The sequence below is a fragment of the Rhodnius prolixus genome, unplaced genomic scaffold (genome assembly GCF_049639745.1).
Source record: "Rhodnius prolixus isolate KJV_2025 unplaced genomic scaffold, Rpr scaffold_3, whole genome shotgun sequence".
Classification (NCBI taxonomy): domain Eukaryota; kingdom Metazoa; phylum Arthropoda; class Insecta; order Hemiptera; family Reduviidae; genus Rhodnius; species Rhodnius prolixus.
In genome coordinates, this window is record NW_027411603.1 from 45,520,628 (window position 1) to 45,542,990 (window position 22,363).

General features: G+C 32.4%; 3 protein-coding genes across 3 annotated transcripts; 2 read left to right on the top strand and 1 right to left on the bottom strand.

Moving 5' to 3' along the window:
* The first annotated feature begins 246 nt into the window (after positions 1–246).
* Positions 247–2,620, top strand: Polr2F (RNA polymerase II subunit RpII18). The gene is made up of 4 exons (XM_074125878.1): positions 247–425; positions 531–594; positions 664–761; positions 1,796–2,620. The coding sequence occupies exons 1-4, from the start codon at positions 397–399 to the stop codon at positions 2,004–2,006; spliced, it is 402 nt and encodes a 133-aa protein (XP_073981979.1). The 5' UTR covers positions 247–396; the 3' UTR covers positions 2,007–2,620.
* A 1,026-nt stretch (positions 2,621–3,646) lies between these two features.
* LOC141453108 (ribonuclease H1-like) lies at positions 3,647–6,614 on the top strand. Its single transcript, XM_074125871.1, has 3 exons — positions 3,647–4,306; positions 5,847–6,144; positions 6,271–6,614. The coding sequence occupies exons 1-3, from the start codon at positions 3,859–3,861 to the stop codon at positions 6,566–6,568; spliced, it is 1,044 nt and encodes a 347-aa protein (XP_073981972.1). The 5' UTR covers positions 3,647–3,858; the 3' UTR covers positions 6,569–6,614.
* Positions 6,615–7,577: 963 nt separating this feature from the next.
* Positions 7,578–21,379, bottom strand: Obp73a (Odorant-binding protein 73a). The gene is made up of 7 exons (XM_074125873.1): positions 21,201–21,379; positions 11,391–11,487; positions 10,169–10,281; positions 9,936–9,971; positions 9,664–9,820; positions 8,664–8,728; positions 7,578–7,871 (listed from the first exon to the last, which is right to left on the bottom strand). The coding sequence occupies exons 1-7, from the start codon at positions 21,288–21,290 to the stop codon at positions 7,851–7,853; spliced, it is 579 nt and encodes a 192-aa protein (XP_073981974.1). The 5' UTR covers positions 21,291–21,379; the 3' UTR covers positions 7,578–7,850.
* Positions 21,380–22,363: the final 984 nt, after the last annotated feature.

Consider the following 22,363-nt stretch of genomic DNA (forward strand, 5'->3'; position numbering starts at 1 on the left):
CTCTTTTTAAAGAAAATGTGGTGCAGCTCTCTTTCTCTCTGTAGATTGCTGTTGAAAGGGTAAAAGTTTGGGAGGGGGTCTTCTCATTATTCCATCCAGGAATATTAAAAAAGAACCGAAGAAATTCACTCGCTCATAAGTAAAACAATTTTTACACAATCAACTTATATTTATTAAGGAGCTATCATTCTTTACCATTAAAATCACTATTCATAACTTGTCTTTGGCAGTACAATTATTGTGGCAGAACGTGTGTATTATAGTAGACCTGATCCTAACCTCTACTGTGTTTCTTGTTACTTCTGTACGCTGGGTGAAACTAAGCATTCTTTTGATTTTTGTTTTGAAAGTCTTGCGATATAAATAAGCAGTTCAAGTTCTTGAATTGAAATAAGAATGGCTGACGATGAATTCGAAGGAGATGAGTAAGTTTTTCTTGTAACCGGAAATTTACGTTATGATTAAGTTACTGTTTTAGTAGTTAGCGACATTACGTTTCATTAGATAATTTTAATATTTGTTTTTTTTAGTGTTGGAGAGGATTTTGATGAAGTGGATGATGATGCAGACATGGAAGATATAGATCAACAGGAGGTCTGTTATGTTTTGTTTGTCTCATGCTATAGTTTGTGATTGTATTATTAAAAGACATCTCGTACTTAGGATGAAGGCGAAAACATTGAACTGATGAACGTTGGTGATAGTAGAGCAGGTGGTGGTGTCCAAAAAATTAATAGAATTACATCGAAGTACATGACAAAGTGAGTATTTTTTCCAGATTGAAGTGAGATTTGAAAATTGGTTTCATTCTGCGGTAATTATCAACCATATTTATGAAGTGTGAGATTAAGTAGTCTGATCATATCTGTAAAACAAAAGAGGAATTGAAAAGGAATTATTTACTATTGGCTATTTTGAAAAATGAACAGCATAGAAAGGCGTTCCATTCAAAGCATCCCTTCTTAGCACCATCTAAAAAACTGGAGTTATTTAAAAAATTGCATAATTGGTTTTCATTTAGATTCCTGGCTATGGGCAACAAATTTTGGTGTCATTACTGCTAGCAAACAACTCGATATTTGAACGAACTAATCCTTAAGAGTCTTATTTTGCTATTTTTATAATTAAATGTTTCTTTTTTATCTGGGCGGAAGTACCTTACACATTTACTATAAATTCTCATATTGGCACATTAAATAAAATCAATTTTCAAGAGGTTTATCGAATCTAAGTGCAACGCTATGAGGTCTACTCAACAGGCCCAAATCTCTAGTGCTGCGCGAATGTTTTTTTGGTCGTAGGCTAGATCTGGCTACTGGTCATTCAAACAAAAATTGAACATGTTGAACGTCCGACGGATAGTAAATCAGGTTAGGGACTTCAGTATAGCCTAATGTTGAACTGGGATGCTTGCAAGTTCCAGAAGCAGCAGTTAGTTGACTTGGGTAACGATTCATAAACCTATTTCATACAACCACTTTGGCAATACCCACTCAACAAGACCGGCATATTATTCGCTTAATCTGATTTTGCCCATATTTAATGGAAACATATATTCTATTTATAGGTAACATACTGTAGAAGTCCGTTTTCAGCGGACTGAGGAAAGATAGTTGGAATTGCTCAATATTTAAGTTTATCTAAATATATTTAATTGTTTTAAAGAAGCCAATAAAATGAGCAGCATTTTTACAGTGATAAAGTTAACATTGTTGACGTTTGAGTTGATCCTCAGATTTGTTTCCATTATAACAACTTGAAACTTTTGTGTAAGTTTATTTTTGTACGTTTTTAGGTATGAAAGAGCTCGAGTGCTGGGCACCCGTGCACTTCAAATAGCCATGTGCGCTCCTGTTATGGTAGAATTAGCTGGTGAAACTGATCCACTACAGATTGCCATGAAAGAATTGAAACAACGTAAAATACCTATCATAATCAGGCGCTATTTGCCAGATAACTCTTTTGAAGACTGGGGTATTGATGAACTAACAATTACCGATAGATAAACTGAAGTAAAATACTATTTGTATTGTTTACTTTTATATACAGTGATAATTCCCAATGTTCTTGGACCAACGGTATGAGTGAATTATTCATCAACTTCACTGATAAGTATTTTGTCCTGCCTAGATAGGCATATATTTTATTTTTTTATACCGGCGATACTCCTGTTAACCAATAAAAAAAACTTTAGGCGATGTCTGTTTCATGTATTATTTATCTCGCTTTACAAGTTGTTAAATCTTTCTCTTATTATTTCAATTTTGGTTAACTTTCTTTCAGACTGGAAGAAAAGTTAACTAACAATACAAAATTGACAATTACCTACTAATTAAAAGCATAGCAATAAAAGTTATCACTAAATGATTATGTGCTCTCTAAAAAAAAGGGGTGTTATGTGAATGAATATCTAGTACAAGAATCTCTCAATCCTCAGTTTTGACAAGTTGTAAAATGAATATATGTTTTTTGTACTAGTAAAATAAAATTAGGAAAGTGGAATAGATGGGAGTCAATGGTTAGAATGTAATTTATTAAATATTTCCAATAAATGTTTAGATACATATTCAAATGTTCTTAGAAGTTAAATGTTTAAGCTATTAAATGTTTCGTTACAATATTTTACTTTGCTTAATTTATTAACTTAACCAGTTATGGTTTATATTACTATCTTAATTTTTGTTGTAAACTTATTCTCTTTTAAAATTTAATTGACCGAATCTGCTGCAAAGCTTACATTTATTTATTATTTTATAACTAACATGGATAAAGGTACTGAAGAAGAAAAGGAAAGATAATGTCTTCACCTCAAGTTTTTTTCATTTTCATTTTAAATGACTTTTCGACAATTATCTGAAATACATGACTGAAATAATATCAAGAAGACGAAATCGTATTTTCCACTATGAAGGTAAAGATGAAAAAGTGAAAATGTGCATAGAGATTACATTCAGCTAGTAATAGAATAATTTTGCTTGAAAGTGAGTTTTCATTAGTTAAAATATTATTCTAGTTAGATTTAGCCCTCGTAGGAGCCTATAAAACTCACTCAGACCTGTGATGGGAGTGATGTCTATAAGAAAAATACACTATTTGGAGGGCGACGATGCACGGAGGAGACTCTTATGAATAATTTAATGACCTCTAATGCAACTTTAACAAAAAAAAAAGGTAAGAACATTTCACTTAACTAAGGGAGGTAATAAGTGAAATATATTCAGGGAAGTCCAGCATGTCAGTTTTGCCCCGCCGAATTTATGGGCCAGTAGTATTTATAAAAAGAATATTGTTAAATTTTGCATCGTGTGTCACTGGCCTTCAATCCGGCAATAACTATCATTTTTTTTTTTTTTTTTTTTAATTATGCTTGCAGAGATTACTACTATGAGATTACTTCGTTGGACTTTGATGATAGGATTTACGGTTAGATTATGTTTAAACTATTCAATAAAGTAATTAGGCTTCCAATATTCGGCATGAATTGGCTCAAAGATTACTTTTTACAAATCGGATACTTCTTTCAAGCGTAAATAATTGGAAATATCTCCGTGTCACCATGGTGTTAACCTCCTTCAAGTGTATTCAATCAAAAAATAAATCAATATTTACGTATACTTGAAGCTTTATTTTAGTACAAGATTTCACAATGAATTAAACAAACAAGTTCTTTTTGTTAATTTTTTCATGTTGGAATTAAAGTGAATGTCCAGTTTCAGTTGTCAGCTGTTTAGGGAGGCAAAATCAAAATACTTAGTGAAGGTTATGTAGTTTTTTAAATTTCGTTGTTCGTGGTTTTATAAAACTCCAAATTTGTGGTTTTTGTATTTGTGGATCGATGGTAAAATTTTATCTCAGTTAATGTTGCTTAGTACAAGAGCTTGGCTTTCTTCCACTAACTTCCATTTTGGTTACGTTTATTTATTTATAAATCAGTCTCAGATGCCAAAATACGCTGTAGCTGTTGGGAGAAAAGTTGGTATATACGATACTTATGATGAATGCAAAATGCAGGTTATTAATTATCCAAATGCTAAGTTCAAAAAGTTCAATACTGAAATAGAGGCTGCAGAATTCATCAGAAAAATGTCAATAAGTGTTCCTACAGATTCTATTCCAAATGCTCCTTTAACTAAAGAAAACACATTCAAACCTGAACTCTTCAAAGTTGAGAATATATCGCCAAGTAATACCGCCTTAAATAGTCTCAATAATAAGATATCTATATTAGAGCAAAAACTGGATACTTTTATTGCCAGGGCGACCGAAACGATGGAAGGTCTCTCATCAAGAATGAATAAAATTGAAGGTACAATGATGTGTTAATCTCTGTAATACTATTATAAGTTCATGGAGTCAGAGCACTACAAATTTAGAATTTTTCTTCTTTCTGTTGCTTTAAATAAGCTTTTAATGCAGCTTAAAGTACAGAATGTGACCGTTTTTGTGTATTGCTATGATACTTTTCTAAGGGCGAAGACGAAAGGTGAATTCTGATTTTGACTGCTCATCATCAAGCTTCTCTTGGGTAAATTTTTAGCACTTCCTTATTCAGTATATTCATCAATCATGCCACATAGGTGCAAGAGTAGTGTCTCTTTGATAAAGCTTGGGGAAAATGATTTTTTTTTTTTAACGTTTAGTATGACTTTTCTTTCCGTCATTTTACAGTTGCAAGGCTTTTTAAGGCCAGAAGAAAGCTAACTTCCTGGCTATTAGTTACAGTGGAATGGTACAGTTCTTGACAATGTGCTTGCGACTGTTAAACTATCCGAGATTGTTTACAACCTGAACAGCAGCATTTTTTATTGCTAGAAATCCATAGGAAGCAGTGGAATATTTTATTTTTTTGTAAGTTCAAAGATAACTTGTTGGCAAAGTCAAGAAACCTTTGCAGAACTACTTAAAACAAAATAAAATTGTACCATATGGCTGATGTCAATAGCAATTTCATTCAGAAAGTTTACTCTACAAATTTTCTAATAAGTCCTTTATAATTGAAACTAAAAAATATTTGGTAATTAATTTGATTTTGCTGTTATACTTTAGAGAAGAGATCTATCAATTTTAGTAGTGATCTTAGTGCCCAGATATATTGCTACAGGAACAGCACTGTGAAGGCACAGTATCTGTAAAGATTAGATTGGATAAGAATGTTCGGTGGGTCTTGTTTCCTGAAACTGCACCTTAAAGAAGCTTATACGAGTATGTTGACTTCTAGGTTTTGGTGTATTATCTCCTTTCGCCTTCCGTGCCAATGGTTGCATATTGTAAACATCGAAGGTCATTGGCGCTCGGAGACTTTCGTGCACTGCTGGCATCCTAACAGTATACTCCTGTCACAAACAACACCTAGAAAAATAGCTATCGTTTCGCTATCAATGGATAAGAGAGCGATTCTTTTCAATCTTCCTCACAATGATTCATAGTACATCATCAAGTGATGATTTATCATCAATCTAATTTGCCCTACAAAAAAGCGTAAGAACAGGTAGAATTAACAGCACTTACCTAGCCCGCAGCCAGTAATTGGCTGATGGACTGATTTCTCACATGTTGCCCTGAGCAATTAATTACCCGCCATCCCAGAAGCTGATTCTCGGAAACCGCTATCGAGCATCAAAGATTGACCAGTGCGAAAAGCGGACCACCACATTGTCCCAAAATAGATATAGCAACTATTCCAGACTAAAAATCATAACTCTAAAAAAAACTCCTGCGGCCTCCAGCTGAGTAGGATAGCTGTAAAGAAAACAAATTGATTCTCGAAGTGAATGACCTCTTAGAGGAAAGTAAATCATCTCGAGGAATATTGGCATTACTCTGGATATCAAATATACGTTTTACAGAAAAGCTGAAAAGACGTGGGGATCAAGATGAAGTTGCAGTATCTGAGCCTCCGAAAAAAAAACCTAAAGTGCAAGACCAGACTGGAACTGGGAATTTTTTATATTCAGATATCGGATTTGTTAAGGTGTACACTGATGGAGCTTGCACAAAAAATGGCAAAATGGGTGCAAAAGCAGGAATTGGTGTTTGGTTTAATGAAGATCACCCTTTGAACGTGTCAGCACCTGTAAAAGGACCTCCCACAAATAACACTGCCGAGATCCAAGCAGCTAGGATCGCAATAACCCAAGCATATAGGCAAGCATTTTCATTCTTTATTGTAACTTTAGCTTTTGTTATGTTTTAAAAAATCTATATATTCTTAGGACCTACACTAAATTGTAACTACCAACTTTCGTAATAATTTCTTAAGGTCTTTTTCAGAGCTGGTGTTACAAAACTATCTGTGCACACTGATTCTCAGTTTTTAATAAATTGTATAACACAGTGGATTCATAAATGGAAAAAAAACGAATGGAAACTTGCATCCGGCGGCCCTGTAAAGAACAAAGATGAGCTGATAAAACTTGACACCGCACTGCAGAATATTGAAGCTGTGGAATGGATTCATGTCCAAGGTCATAATGGAATATTGGGTAACGAAATGGCAGACTGCCTAGCAAGAAAAGGGGCATTACAATATAAAACAAATGTTACTTACTCCCTAACATCGGATGATTGATTACAAACCAAAAAAAAAAGCTTTGTGCTCTCAGCTGAGCTAAAACCCACAGACGGTCTATGGTACAAAATACCAAAAAATTCGAACCCAATTCCACAACCTGGTGGACCTTCCAACTTAATGTCGAATGCGTTTTATCGAAATTGTGATTTTTTTTTTTTTTTTTTTTAATTTGTACAATATTGTATATTAAAATTGTTACAAAAATTTCGTTTCTTTTCAAAATCTATTTTTTATTGTTACAAACTAAATAAGCAGAGATAAAAGTGAAACTAAATTATTGCATGGGAGTTCTGAACCTCATGTTCACCATCTTGTAGATATAACTAAACATTTTAGCTTTTGTTTCTTAAAGCAAATTATTATAATTGTTTACTTTTTTACGAAAAACCTTTCATATTAATGGTCCCCTCCGGTTAAGAGACTGATAATGAAGAGGTCAGTTAAAAGAATAATTTTCATTCATCTATAGATAGTGGAGGGTGAAAATAAATTCACTATTACAATCATTTTCTCAAATATTTGTCTAAATATTGCTGTAACATTGTGTGAAATGGAAAAGCGGAGATTCTAGAAAGTCAGTCAACATTTAAGGAGATTTTAAATAAAATTATTTCGTTTTATTAAATGTAAATGGTAATATGGCGAAGGTTCCTAGAATCATATAACGTCTCAAATAGCTTTTTAATCATTTTAATGTGGAAAGTATCCTTTCTGCTGATGCAAACCTTTCTTGAAGTGATCAATATTACTTTAAAATGTTACTGTAATATTTGGATAATATCTGATCAAGTTATTGTAATTGAGAATTTAACTATTGGTTTATTAGTTTAAAAGAGAAAAAGGCCTAGTTAATAATTAAAAATATTTTATTTACATTTGTGAATTTTATCAATTTGATGGATGGTTGATAATTAAAAAAAAAAATACATAATGTGTACTACATTATTACAAATTAAAGCAAATTGCAAACAAAACATTAACTTATACTCTTCACACTGCAGTTGAGTGTTTCAATTTAAAAGAAAAGATCAGTAGAAGTTAGAATTATATAATTATTAAATTTTATTAAAAGATCGTGGCTACTGGATTTGATTAAATTAATTGAATTGAACAAAAATCCTTATACAGTTCATCATTAAACACCTTTATACAGAATTTCAAATTTGATTTATCTTTTAAAAGACACTATTAACGTTAAAATCAAACCACATTCATTATTTAATTAAATAAATAATATACTACTTAGATAAGATGAGGTAGCTTGTTATCTTGACTTAACTTACGGTGTACTGCCGCACAGCTGAAAAAAATATTAAAATTAAAAATTGTAATGTTTATCTACCTAAGGCAGTCATCATTATTTGTAAACAGATGGATAGTAATAATCTACCAAGTACACATGTCTAAATATGAGTTAATGTTATAACAAGAAGATTGGCCGTGACTTCCTCACTCTGTGGATATAGTAGACCCCATATTTATTGTGAGAATAATGGGGATGTCCTTTCAAATGATTGGCAAGAACGCCATTAACCCTGAAAAAGAGGCTGGTCATGAATTCCACTGGTATAATTTCTGCAAAACCTCCACTACTTGAAATGTAGTCCAAAAAAAAATCCACAATTTGCTTAGGAAGTCGAAACTTTTCGTATATTAGATCTTACTGAGACCGTTAATCATATACCGATGCAAAACTTTTTTTGTCAAAGCCAAATCAAAAAGTTATGCCTAGACATTATATGGAGCGGTGTGTGAGAGCAGAACCTGAAAAATGAGGAGCAATGCGGAGCTCAATGAGTTGTACTCCAAGCTGTAAATAGGTTGTGCAAAGTAAGATACACAGTTTGCTGAGGCTGGGACAATTCCCATACATACCAAATGAAAGGATCCCTAAAGGGAAACCAGATGGAAAGAGAAGAGAAAGCAGCCACCAAACCTACGTTGGGCGGGCGTTGATGGGCAAGATTTGGCAACCGAAGAAACGCGTAAGCCCAGGTAAGGGAAGAGTAAGAGGCTAGTGTCTTTGCAGGGACGTACCAAGCAGAAAGGAAATATTAAATCTGATCAGGGTAAAATTAAAAAAAAAACTTACTAGTTCTATTTGATCACTGATGCAGTTGAACATATTGTAAGCTACATCACAGGTGTACCCTTCGGCTGAAATAAAAATTAAATACAATTTTACTGGAACTAGGCAACGTTTTCTCCTAATAAATTACACTACTTAGTCTTTAGGAAGGTTAATGTTGTTGTTAGGTCTATTGTAAAGTAAGAAAAGTATTTTAATAATTCAGTAAACAAACTTAACGTAACTATTTATTTGAGCTAAATAAAATAACTTCAGACCAATAAAAAAAAACTTATTTCAACAAAAAAATAATTTCTATTAAGAATTTATAGAACAGTTTTTTAACTATTAAAAAATTAGCTGCCTCCATGGGAGACACATCTTTTAATACCCGGTAATTTTAACTTTATAACAAAAAGTAAAAATGTAAACGAATTTTTTGGTTTATAATTTTGCTTTCATTTTAATCCCTTTAATCGCAACAAATTCAGCACTGTTTTCGTTCAACAGTAGTTGAATAATCAATGTGAACAGTCAATAATATGTGATTTAAAGAGTAGTTGAAACATTGTATCTAATGGGTTTTGAGAAAGATACTTTTTTAGAACAGACTTAAACGTTCACATATTGAAAGGACTTGGTAGTTTTACTCGTGAGTAAAGAGCAGCATTTTTCCACAAGATGGTGGTAAATAGGAGATTTTTAAAAATTTGTGACCCAACGATGTATGATAGTCTGTTTTTACACGCCTTAAATATGTAAGTAACTAAATAGTTAAAATTCGTCTCCATAAACACATTGAAATTTAAATAAACATGTCCAACTAAGTATCTTCTTTTTAAATAATAATGTAATTAGTAAGAATATTGTAAAATAAATATTTAACAAGTATTACTTTTCTTAATATACACATAAATGTATTATTTGTATTTTCATCAATTTCTTACAGCCAATAAATTAGGCCTGTATGTCAAAATAAATAAATAATGTGAGAATTCCCAAATGTTGATTCTAAAATATTTACCTTCTACAATTTTTGGATCATTATTTTTATTCTGTATTTCACGGGAGAGACATTGTTGTACTGCTTGTATTGTAGCTAGGTAATAGTTTCTATCTTTCACCCCTTCTGAATAGATTTTCACAAGTCCAGTAGCCACCGGAAAACCGCTTTCATCAACCTAAAATAATTATTTGACAATTATAAAAATAAACAGAAACGGAGGTCAAAATATTTCGGATAGATTTCAAGATTCATAAGAACTATGAAGAATGAAAAAAAATTTCAGTACTTACAGCTTTCATTTTGCGGTAAACGCACTGGAGAAGACACTAAAAAAATTTAAAAAAAATGAATAATGTAGAATGTTTCCAGTAAAATGTAACTGAATGATTTAAATAGTTCAATTAGCTGTAAAAATTACTTTAAAGTATATTTTCTGTCGAAATTGTTATGTAAGCTTATTTAATGATCACGTTAAATGCTGTATGTATTCAAGATGATAATATTTTTTCCTACATTCACTTACCCCAGCTATTCTCCTTTCTTCGCCAGTGAAAGCTTGTCTTTTACTTCTCAAATGAGCTGCACTATTTCGAGCTTGACTCAGTCCAACTGATTCTCTTAATACATTCAGCGCTTCTACAAACAAAAAAAATGTGATTATTTTAGTTTTTACACATAATTAGTTTAGAATTAGAGAAAATTACTGTTAACTTTGGAAACAATCTTGTTTTCAGCGAAGAAACTTGGGGTTAAACACTCATAGACGACATATGCATTGATTCAATATTCTATGTGAAAAATATTCTTCAGAATTCAAGTTTCAAAATAACCTTTAGTTTTCTTCAATATTTCACAAGTGGAGGAATCAAAGTCTTATTAAATTAAAATTAGTAATATCGGTAAAATCCTGTTGCACTATCTTCCCAGAACCCTGATAATTTTTTCAAAGTTGTGTGGTGATGTTTTCAGATTGGACAGAAGACCTGGAGCTGCTGATTACTTCAGTCACTGGAGAACACTTTCTTTTTTTTATGACAACCTAGTCTACGTTGCGTCTTTTATTTAAATCTATCTATCTGAAACCTCATTGGTTTCAGGTAATTCTCTTGGATTCTATGGCATTTCTGAGAGAACTGGCAGTTAGGAATAACCACTCTCTTTCTTTAAATATTCTTAAGAGAGTTATAGGAAGGGTACGTATATTCCCCTTCATCACTCAGGTTCTGTGGGAAGCCCCAGATTGGTCAGCTATTGGCATTCTAGGCGAAACAGCTTTGCAGCATTCTTATCTACAGATCAGCTCAGTGACTTGTCAGGAGCTAAGGTGATTAAAAATTGGTATAGTGATATGTAGTGGTTCTTACTTGGACCTCTATTAGGCAGCAGATAGGATTCTTCGATATTATTCACCACTTGATCACAAGGAGACACTGTCAGATAAGGGGACTCTCAATGGTCAATGATGGATTGATTAAGAATACCTTATGAAGGTTGTTTTTGTTGCAAAGAGATTAAGTTCAAGAACTTTGGACGAAACCAATAGAAAATGCTTACTCGTACGGGCTGCTTTAAATTTTAGGTGGCTAAAGTTCGCTTCTTCATTTTTGCCAAAGGAAAATCTATTTATCCCAAATAATGATTAATAAATTTAATTTCTCTACGTATTAACTAAGCATGCAAATCATTAGAAAAATCTAGTGCTTACTTTTTCCAGTTTACAATTTTATAAATATTTGTAAACAAACCTTGAATTAACGCATACTTGATTTCTTCCTGGCACTGTCCTATAACTTTTTCAAGCTTGTGAGGGGCAGCTGTCGGAGGTTGACATAGAGGGGCATTCTGAAAGATAACACATTAACATATGTGTATTTTTTTACATTTAAATCAAACTTAGAGTAACGTAACGCCAACTTTACACTTATTTTCACTATTAAACCAGATATTACTAAATATAATATAATCATCAACATTATGTGGCAAATTATTAATAATATTCACAAATTATTTGGAGCATTTCCAATTAACTATTACATAAGGAACATCAACTATTTGTGTAAAGACCATAACTAATAACACTACACACAAACATTCTCAGTATAATTATAGTTCTTTCCTCTTAATCCCAAGTAGTACATTTCAAATAAGGATGGGAAGGTTGCAGTGCATGTGTTTTTTTAGTCCAAGTTTAATGGAAGCTGAGAAAATTGGGAAACCTATTCAAGAGAATGGTATTTACAATTTACTGATCGCCTTCAAATTCATAATTCTAACTAGGATAGACAACCATAAAAAATATGTAAATGATAGAACGCCCTTTTTACCGAAATGTCATGATGGAAGAGCTACAAGAACCACAATTAAATTAATCAATTCCCTTTTGTCCGTTATGTATTCTATACTCGTTTCGGCGGTACATATACTAAAATTGGAATGGTCTTGAATTATATTTGATTTATTTGTATGAATATTGACATCAAAATATCTTAGCAACCTAACTCCGACAAGACACCTGATCAATAGAAGGACATATAGCCTTCTGAGATTGCAGTCCTTTTGCTACTTCACTAAAAGTCCTCTTATCTATGCATTGAGCACATTTTATTCTTTGAAAATAAATAATAATGTGTATGCTTCTACTTGAAAAAATATTTAAAAAACGAAATATCCCGAAACTGAAGCTGGTTTTATTCTTTTTGGGAACCTCAAGGGGATCTGACGGTTTCATAATGTAGAAAACCCTTCGGGGAGAAGTTCCGTCCTGCTAAGTGGATCTTTCAATTTTCAGAGAAAATTTTTGTAATGGCTGCTAGGATTTCTTAGTTACAGAATTATTTATTTATTTGTTATACTCCTTTCAACTTTAAAGATCTATAATAATTCAAAAGGTACCCGCAAGAGTATACTTTCCATGCATAAGTATATAAATTGAAAACTATTTCAATATAAAATGTAAATAAAAAGGTTAAAGGACAAAAGTGAAAGTTAGTACATTTAATTATTAGTAATTCTGTAATGAAAATTGGTTAGAGGTTGCAATAAAATAGAGGCACTCCGGAAAATTGTGCAATAGAGGATTGCATCCTTCACTTGCATTGATATGAACGGACAAACCGCTCTAACTGCTTGGCAATCCTTTAATTCTGTGCTAGTATTATACCTGTAATGTTGGTAAATGCCTGTTTTATCTGATTTTTTACTACTGGAAAGGGTAATGAAATGTAATCATATCCAATATTTGAGAAATTGAGTTTTCTCTGCAATTAAAACCAGTGGTAGCGCGATTTTCTTTTATCCGAAGAGAGTAGTTAATCTTGGAGATGACTTAGGAAGTGTTACCTCTGGGGTAACTTCCCCCCTCAATTAGTGAGTGTGTAGTTAGTGTCATTTTTACTAATAATAGCGCAGCTAGCATTGGTGTACCTTTTAATTTTTTTTTTTAAGTTATTTCTTTCGAACTTTAATAGCATTCACACCCAGAAACCAAGTAGAAGAACTCACAAAAGATTATTAGCCTAACAAAACTTCATCATCATCTTCTTCTTCTTCATGTTCCTTGCTCGGCCATTCGAAGATGGCAATTAAGATATGAGCATAATTCCACATTGGCCATTCTTAAACAGGTTATTGTCCCTCTGTGAAAAACCTTGGTATCACTTTCGATCAAAACCTATCCTGGAAAAACCATGTTTCCCAAATCTCTCGCCGTTCCATCCATATCCTTAAGCAGTTTCAATAGTTCCCGTCACCTTTTTCCAATTAAGACCCGGCAACTCCTAGTTTCCTCTCTTATATTCCCCCATTTCGACTATGGTTGTTTAGTGTATGGCGGTCTATCTGGTGATATTGAAGCTAAGCTTAAGCGCCTCATGAACTGCTTCATAAGATTTATTTTCAGCATTTCCAGAGACTCTCGCATTTCGCACTGCTACGATGAGTTGAAGTGGCTTTTTCCTGTCTATCGCCGCCAATATTTTTTGGCTTCTTTCCTTTTTCAAGTCATCCAGTCTCAAAGGCCTTCCTATATTTTTCAACTCCTTAAGTTTAAATCCTCCATCCATTCCCGTAACACTAGATCTCGCTCATCTGATCTTTATATTCCCTCTCACCGTACCTCATCCTTTGACAAGTCCTTCCTCATACGTGCTACCTCTCTATGGAACTCCTTGCCTTCATCTGTCCGCCATGCTCCTACCCTATCCATCTTTAAATCCCGTCTATTCAGTTATCTCCTTTCTATTCAGCTTCCTCCGAAATTCTAATTGTTTTAATTCATTTCCTTAATTTCTGCTGTTTTATTATTTTATTTTTACTTTCATTTTCACTTTTTGTAAATACTTATTTATTTATTTAATTTCTCTATAATCACAGGCCAAACTATTAAGGCCTCTATTTGTACCTGTATTTATTCTTAGGGGACAATTGTCCCAGAATAATAAATTTCTTTTCTTATCTATTCTATTCTATTCTATCTGTTCACTAGAGACTTCGTAAGACCGAATTTTGTGCAGATAAGTCAGTGAATTTCTTCCTCTTAAATTAATATTCTCAAATAATTCTAGCCACAAGGTTTTGGTACCGTATTCGTTGTTAAATATTTGAAATTTGGTAGTTTTTCGATTATTAAAATGAGCTTCCATCTTACTGGAGTCCATTTATTTCGTATGTTTTTTTAGGAAAATTCTATCTTCTGGCAAGCATTGATAAACACAAAAGTTTTTTAGAAAAATAAGTATAAAAAAAAAAGAAAAGAAAAACTAACTGACAGATATCGATTTGATTTAACTTCTTAATCTCAGATATGCAACTTTTTCGTGTTTTCCTCTTATAATTTAAGATTATTAATTTCAACTTTCACTTCTGATTCTATTTTAATAAACATTATGAGACAATTCTAGATTTGTTTTATCATAGCATAAAATACTTGAACTTAGGGACAAGATAAATATTCTTAAATTACCTAAAATGTAGGGCCAGATCAAAATTAAATAATAGTATAGTTAAAAATTACCATGTGATTTACATATTTTTATTAACAAACCATCCTACATTTCTTCCCTAAAATGAGCATTTTAACATAGTAATGAACATCTCTTTTCAAGTTCAAATTACTAATTATGCAATAGACTTGTGGGTAATGTGAAAGTAATCTTATCTAAAGAGATGCTTAGTGCTTTGATTACAATACCACTCTTCTTCCGTTACTATTTCCTTTCCTATTAACCGCCAGTAGTATGAAGAGGGGAAAAAATGAGAAAGTTACTTACTTTTGATTAATTGAATTAATTTCCTACATTTCATCAGGTAATTAAATAAACTTTAAATAATGGAATAAGTCAAAAGTCAAGTTTTTTAAATTGAAATTAAAATTTTGTTTAATTAAAAAATAAATGGTATAATGTTCAAAATATAGTTGCGCGCAACAAGTTCTACAGTTGATTCCGTGAAAGAGTAGTTGGATTGCATGCTGCTGTTATTCCTTATAAAATTCTTAACCTGCCACTATGATTCCTTTAAAGTGTTGAATTGTCTACCACATAGGAAATGCATCACTGATTACAACAAATGACGATCCAAGGAAGCTCGATAGGGCTGTATACAAGGTAACAATTACCATGAATGTACTCGGTGCATTATGGAGCAAAAAGGAAGAGTACTCGTTAAATTTATTTTTAGTGTTTAGTGTGTATTTATCCTCAGATCATGTAAGGAGCGTTAAGAGGATGCATGAATTTAACCAAGGAGTCGCTATCCCTAACAGACAACTACCCGCTATTCCCGGTGTTGCTTATCAGTAGTTATCAGGGAGTTTGTTCAGAAGAGCCTAGGAAGAGTTTAGGAAATTAGTGGGAAGGAATGGCGAAGGCAAAATCCACAACTCCTACTGAAAGTCTAACTGAACTTGTTTCTTTTAAATTGATGTACAATCCCATACAACGTCCTCTAAAATTTCATAAATTTTGCTGAGTGCTAGGTTTTAGCATACATTTTCACATTGTGCCTTCATTTAGTAAATCTTTAATAAGCCAATTATTTTAATAATTAATTTTGTTGGGATCTGTTATTACAATAAGAATTGTTTACTATATTTTCCAAATGTAAAGCCATTGAGGGAATCCTATTTAAAATCAGGTCGTATAAGATATTATACTACAAGGCTTTTTAATTTGTCTTAATTAATCAACGTCATATTTTTCATAACTACCAAAGAATTACCATTAAAACATGGCGGTAAAAAAGGAAAAATCTTGATTTCACATAGAGATAGTGCAGGTCTTTTTGTGATGTCTAAAATTAATTATAATACTTGGTTACTTTAAATAAATAACAATGACAAGTTTGTTATTACAGCATCAGACGTGAGACCACAATAGTTGAGGTCCTAAATAACTTAAATGAAACCTAGAACAGAAGCTTAGAACAATCCAGGAATGAAACAGGCTGACTTATTACAGCTCTTCCTGGTAAGTATTTGTGGCTGATTGTGAATGTGTGTTTATTACAATAGCTGAGTCCAGTCATTGGCGAGAAAGTTAGAACAAAATGCCGAAAGCCTGGAAAGCAGAACCAGATGGTCTTCTATCTATGTCTGCAGCAAACCATCTCTGTAAGTTCAAAAGCTCTTAAGAATCGCAACTAAAAGGGCGCCTTCAACAGCTATCATGACGTTTTGATGATGGATATGAGTGTATTTCCAAAACCTAAATACTGGTAAGTCCAACGATCGCCTAAGAGACTCCCATATCAGCTAAATTTAGGTATCAGGCAACCCATTCTAAAAAAAAATCAAACTCTAAAATCTAATCCTTGCAACATCTTCATGATACACCACAGGGCATGGCTTACGGAAATAAAAAAAGAAATTTAGACATGAAAAGAGAATTTATCTTTTATTCTCTTGAAAAATTTAAAAAGCAATGAAGTTATTTAGAATTAACTCAGAACACATAAATTTCCAGTTTGCAACACTATTATAAAATTAACTTTATAACAAAGTCAAATAATGGAACTTTAAGTTTTTTTTTGTTTTAACCAAAACTTAACCAATTATACACTTAGGGGGAACAAAATCTTCCTATTTGCGGTCAAGGATATGGCTCCTTCCACTTTCATTCACAACCAATCTTTAACTGGGTCGCATATAGATTTGTTCTGAACGAAATTATCTCACCGCATATTTAATAAGGAAATACGTATTTATGAAATAGTGTATTATGTGGGAAATATTCCAAAGGAAATGTTTTTCACAATGTTCTGGATAATGATGTATTTATTTAGGAATAATAAATAAAAATAGATTTTTCCTGGATAATAATAATGAGCGAAGTTCTACTTAAAAATCACCTTTCTAAAGCTTCATTGAAATGTAATATTTCCTATACATAATTAGGATCATTTGTTATATAATCTTTTTTTTTATGTAATTTTTCACACTCAGTACAATAAAATGACAAACATAACGATAAGTGATCTTAATTCTGGGTACAAATTATTCTCACGGCTTTATAAGGTAAAAGCTTTAATTAAGAATGAATGGCTTAACTAGATTAAGGTCTAAGAAGAGCTCTTTATTCGTCACGAAAAGTTAGCAGAGTTTGGTATCGTCTGAGTAGAGGTTATCTAATTTTGGGGTCAATAATAGGAGCCACTTCAGACATTTATAGTACTGGTCGAAACTTTGGAAACACTGCCAAAGAACCAGGACTATGTTTCCGAGGGTATACTCCTAGAACGAACGCCCTAAGTGTTTTGAACACTAAGTGTGTTGCTTAGAGCCTGAGTGCGACTTAACAAACTCATCCCTCAAGCCTCTGCTAGCACACTACCTAGTAGTACTTCTGGCAACTACAACCTTATGCAAATTTATGAATCCCGATAAGTTAAAAAAAAAATAACACCCAGGATATGCAACAGAGGGTGAGTAGGTCTAGCACTTCTGTAAACTCATTTATTCCTCTGATACTCTTGTGAAATAGTTGGTTTGGAAAATAGGACATCAGATACATTGAAACCAGTTCAGATTATTCGCCAAAATGATTTTGTGGGAAAACTAAGGAGACTTTGTAGTAAAAAGAAGTAAAAAAAAGAAAAGTATAGGGCTGCCCTGAAGAATACATATTAACTATTGGGAACCAGAAGTGAAGTTGAAGGACATCTAGTCGTCACATTACGGCACTTTTACATTGCCTTCTTATCCTAATAGCTACGCAGATAATGCTCGCTAATATTATAAATTTGATTTGATTGTACACTTCACTAAAGTGGTCCTGTTTGGTCGGAGGATTTTAATATTTAAATTCTCGGATCCTTCAGTAAGTGATACCCAAATATAATACAAGCTTCTATTTTTTTTTGAGCATGAGTGTTAAAAATAAAAATAAAAGATTCATAAGATGTCAAAAAAAGAACTGGAAACGCAATGTTGAAATTTGATACAATATTATCCCATACCAAAAATGAGAAGTAAAAGCTGTTCTAAATTAAGTATCCAACATGAATGAAGAAATGTTTCTCAAAATAGATTTCATTTGATGATTCCAACAAATATTTTAATGAAACTAAAAGTGAAATGTGAGTTCAAAAAAGAGAAGGACTAATAATCTGAGGACTCATTTCACAACTTATTCCTCTTTAATACTTTGGTAGAGAACCTGAAACTGGTCAGAGTTAAAGAAGAATTCTATATTAATATTATTCAACTGAGAAGTTCTCAGTATTATTGCATAAAATATTGATTACTTTTGCATGTAATATTGAATAACACCTGGAAATTATGAGACTTCACAACAACCTAATTCCCGCTGCATAAAGTTAGAAAACTATTGGAACCAATAAAAAAAAGTTCTAGTTGTTTATTAATAAAGTTTGTTAAACCTAATACATATATAAAAAAAGATTGGTTATATGAACATAGCGGCTTGGATAAAGATGGTAGATGTACAGCACACAAACTCTTGAAAGTAAATTTACTTTCAATTAAAATGAAAGACACTTCAGATATAGTTCTGAACGTTCTCTGCTAAAAAAAAAAAGAGTATTAAAAAAGGTGATGATCAGAGAGAACTTTAATTTACATCTGAAGGAAAAGTTTGAGGTAAGATCAGTAGCAGAGTTTGTCGCGTAAGGTTGCAGTTGCTAACTTCCGGACAGCCACGGCTTACGACTTTCTGTAAGGCCATTAACACCGTATCGGGATGCAGGACTCCCCGACTTGTCAGATCTCTTTGAAACCATCTAACTCGTTAGGTACTGGAATTCGAGCGGCTACTGACTCTCACTAATTGTAAGGTAAATTTTTTTTGATCTGTGAGAATACGTCTAATAACCTAAACAGCTTCAAGAATCAGGCATTGGTGGAAAAAAAAAAAACAATGAATAAGATGTTTTGCTGCCGAAGCACAAAAAACATAATAATAATAAATCATGAATAAAATGTATTAATTTCATTTCAAGAGTATAATACCAGAAATCATTTTTTTTCTTTATTGTTTTTCTTTATTTAAGCGTGTTTCTATCAGTCATTCCGTCAGCGTGTCATTCCGTGTTGGTTAGTCGGCCAGCCAAACTTTTCCACCGTGAATAATGCCTATACGATTATCCGAAAAGACCAAAAAAAAAATTAAAGGAAAATCCAACAACTTCGTGTATTTCACATTCCCTCAGTAACTTGCTAAGCTCAAATAAATTAAATTTATAGTAGAAATAAAAATATAAGCATTTAATTAAAATTCATTTAACAATGAATTATAATAACTACTCGGATGAATTAAATTCTTTTTTAACTCTGACCAGTTTCAGGTCCCCTACCAAAGTATTAAATAGGAATAAGTTGTGAAAGCCAATTACTTAACTAATTAGTTGTTAAATTTGCTTAAAGTAAAACCTTAAAACAACAACTTAATTCTGTTTAATAGTAACGTAACGAGATACACAATCCTGTAATGATTAATAGTTCAATTAATGTAAAAAGGTTAACAAACTATTAACTATAATCGATAATTCTCAGGAAGAAAAATGTTAAATTACATGTAGGTTCAGAGCTGTTATTTATTCATTTTTTTTAAGTTAACTTAAAAAGTCCCTAAACTACTTCGTCTTTCTATTTAACAAATGTGTCATTTGCAAAGAAGCATAAGTTTCACTCTGACACCTCTTCAAAAAGAAAAAATGAATGAATGAAAAACAAATATAAATTTGTTTTTTCCTCTATTAAGTCGATTTAAACAACGGATATCAATTTAATTCGAGTATAGCAGTACAGCACATGCCAATCTCCCGATATTGTTCTCTCCACAGGGATTACACTAGTCTCGTCGAGCAGAGGACTGTGTCAAGGAGACAAGGTCAGCAAGCTACCTCAAGCCCAGGGCCTTGTGTACAACACTTTATAGTAAGCATTAAGAGGGGTTACTAATCTCCAGAGAGCTGTTGCAATTCGTGAGATTTCATTTCGTTAATCTCTAAAACCGCTACAATTACATATTTTTAATCTTTGTTTGTTGGTAGGTAAATGTTTTTTTACAATTTTGTTTTTCTTCACGGCAAATACGTTTCTATTCATTTAAACCCTCTTTTCCCGGCAATTAGAAGTAGCATTTAGTTTAGTCTAATTACGTTTACATTTACCTGATAATCCGCTTTAAAGACAAACAAATTATTTTATAAATTAAAGTAACAAAATTTAGCTATAAAATAATAATCACTTATTTTAACATTCTTAACTGTAAATTAAACTGGTTTTGCAAAATTTGCCTAAAAGGCATTTAGGTAAGATACCTTTTTTTTTATTACTAATAATTTTCCAGGGCAAGTGGACTAATTTAATACTCGAAAAACGCTTAAAATGATGTTCCAAATTCACGAAGAGTTTGTAAAGTTAGTTGTATCTATTTGGATTTAACAACCCCAAGAAATTTTATAGCTCACACAAACCTACAAAACACCATCACCTAAAAACAAGTACATTTAACACTCTACAGTCACAGCTCACATTGTATGCATAAACATTGTATTTTGGTGTGCCGTAATGTAGAGGAATTATCTTATAGCAATTAACTTGACAATCCCCCATCCGTATTTAAGTTTAAAGTGCAATACACTATTAGGAGTGCAAGCCAGAAATCGATCCCACTCAATATAGGAACATCCTAAGAAAATAATTTAAAAAATAAAAATAAATCCCACTAACTTATATTTATATGGTTTGGAGTTCAAGTTGAAAAAATTGGATTAGGATAGTAATTACAGTGAATCCGACAAAGTACAAGTTCAGGGGATGGTCGAAATATTTAAACTAATTTTAGTCCTAACTTGAGACTCAAAACCATTTAAACCGTTGAAATTTTATGTTCATTGTGAACAATAGAAGAAATACGTATTAAGAACAATAAATACCCATCTCATTTTCATTTCCTTAAGGGCTACGAAAGAAACAAGAGTAATCTTGCAAATCTTAATGAGATTACGAACATGTAAACCACATGCTTAATGATCGCAAAACTATTACCGACATTAAAAATTAGAACTATTCATAAAATTAATCAGTAATTATTAACCTGAGAAGTCTTGAGTGAATCGACAATCAAGGCAGCCACAGCTAGTAGAACACCAGCTACTATAAATACTTTCCGTTGTATTCCAATCATTTGAGAGATTGTTTAAATGAACTTTAAAGCAGATACTAGTCTGGCGAACCGCAAGAAAGTGAAATCAAACTCCGCCTCTTTAGCTGTTAGTTGGATTCAAGTTTCGTAATGCTTGCAATTTCATTATATTTACTAAAGTGGGGATACATATGCACATTTTGGAAAAACTGTTAGAAAGTATTAATTGCTTTAAACAAAATGTAATTAAAATTTTTCTTTTCTTTACTCCTAGAAGTAATATTAAACGAATTCTCTTCTTGTAAATGAATTCATTTTGACTTCATAGTTCATTCCTCTTGCTTCCTACTAGAGGAAGCCTTGAGATCCTTGATTACAATCAATTTAGAATTGACAATATGGTTTTTACTTTAAGGTTTAAAGGCAATACATTAGGTGATCAATCTAATGCTCATTCTTATAATGTTTAACCCGAGAATGGAAATCCTACAATCGTATCACCAAATTGAACATTTTGTTTATTGTATCAAATTTATGAATAAGAATTTACTAAGAAAATAGTTCAATCTATTAATATTTTTGTTCGTTATTTTATAGAGTGGACTAAGTCACTAGATAATTTACAATTTTGGTAAATCTTTACAATAGCTCCCCAGAGGCGTGGCCTAATTCGAAGTGATTCTGATTCGCTGTTACTATAGAACCCGCCAAATTCAAATGTAAATATAAAAATATTTCTTTATTTTATATTTACATTTAAATCTGGCGGGTTATATGGTAACAGCGAATTAGAATCACTTCGAATTATTAATTCAAGATTGAAAATTTTATTTAAAAAAAAATTTCGTGGGGGCTGTGCCCCCCACACCCCCCCTTTTTGTGGGGGCTTTGCCCCCACGCCCCCTGATCTATTTTTTGTTTTTATGGGGGGCTTCGCCCCCCACACCCCCCTCACTGCCCCACTAATCCACTAACACAACTCTAATTTGTAATTCAGACACATGAAAAACAAAAGAAAAGAAGCCTACCTTATTCAATGCAATCCCTATCCTTCTGTTTCTACACTTTATGCACTCCCTTAAATAATGCTCTCATTTGATCGCCCATGGAAAAAT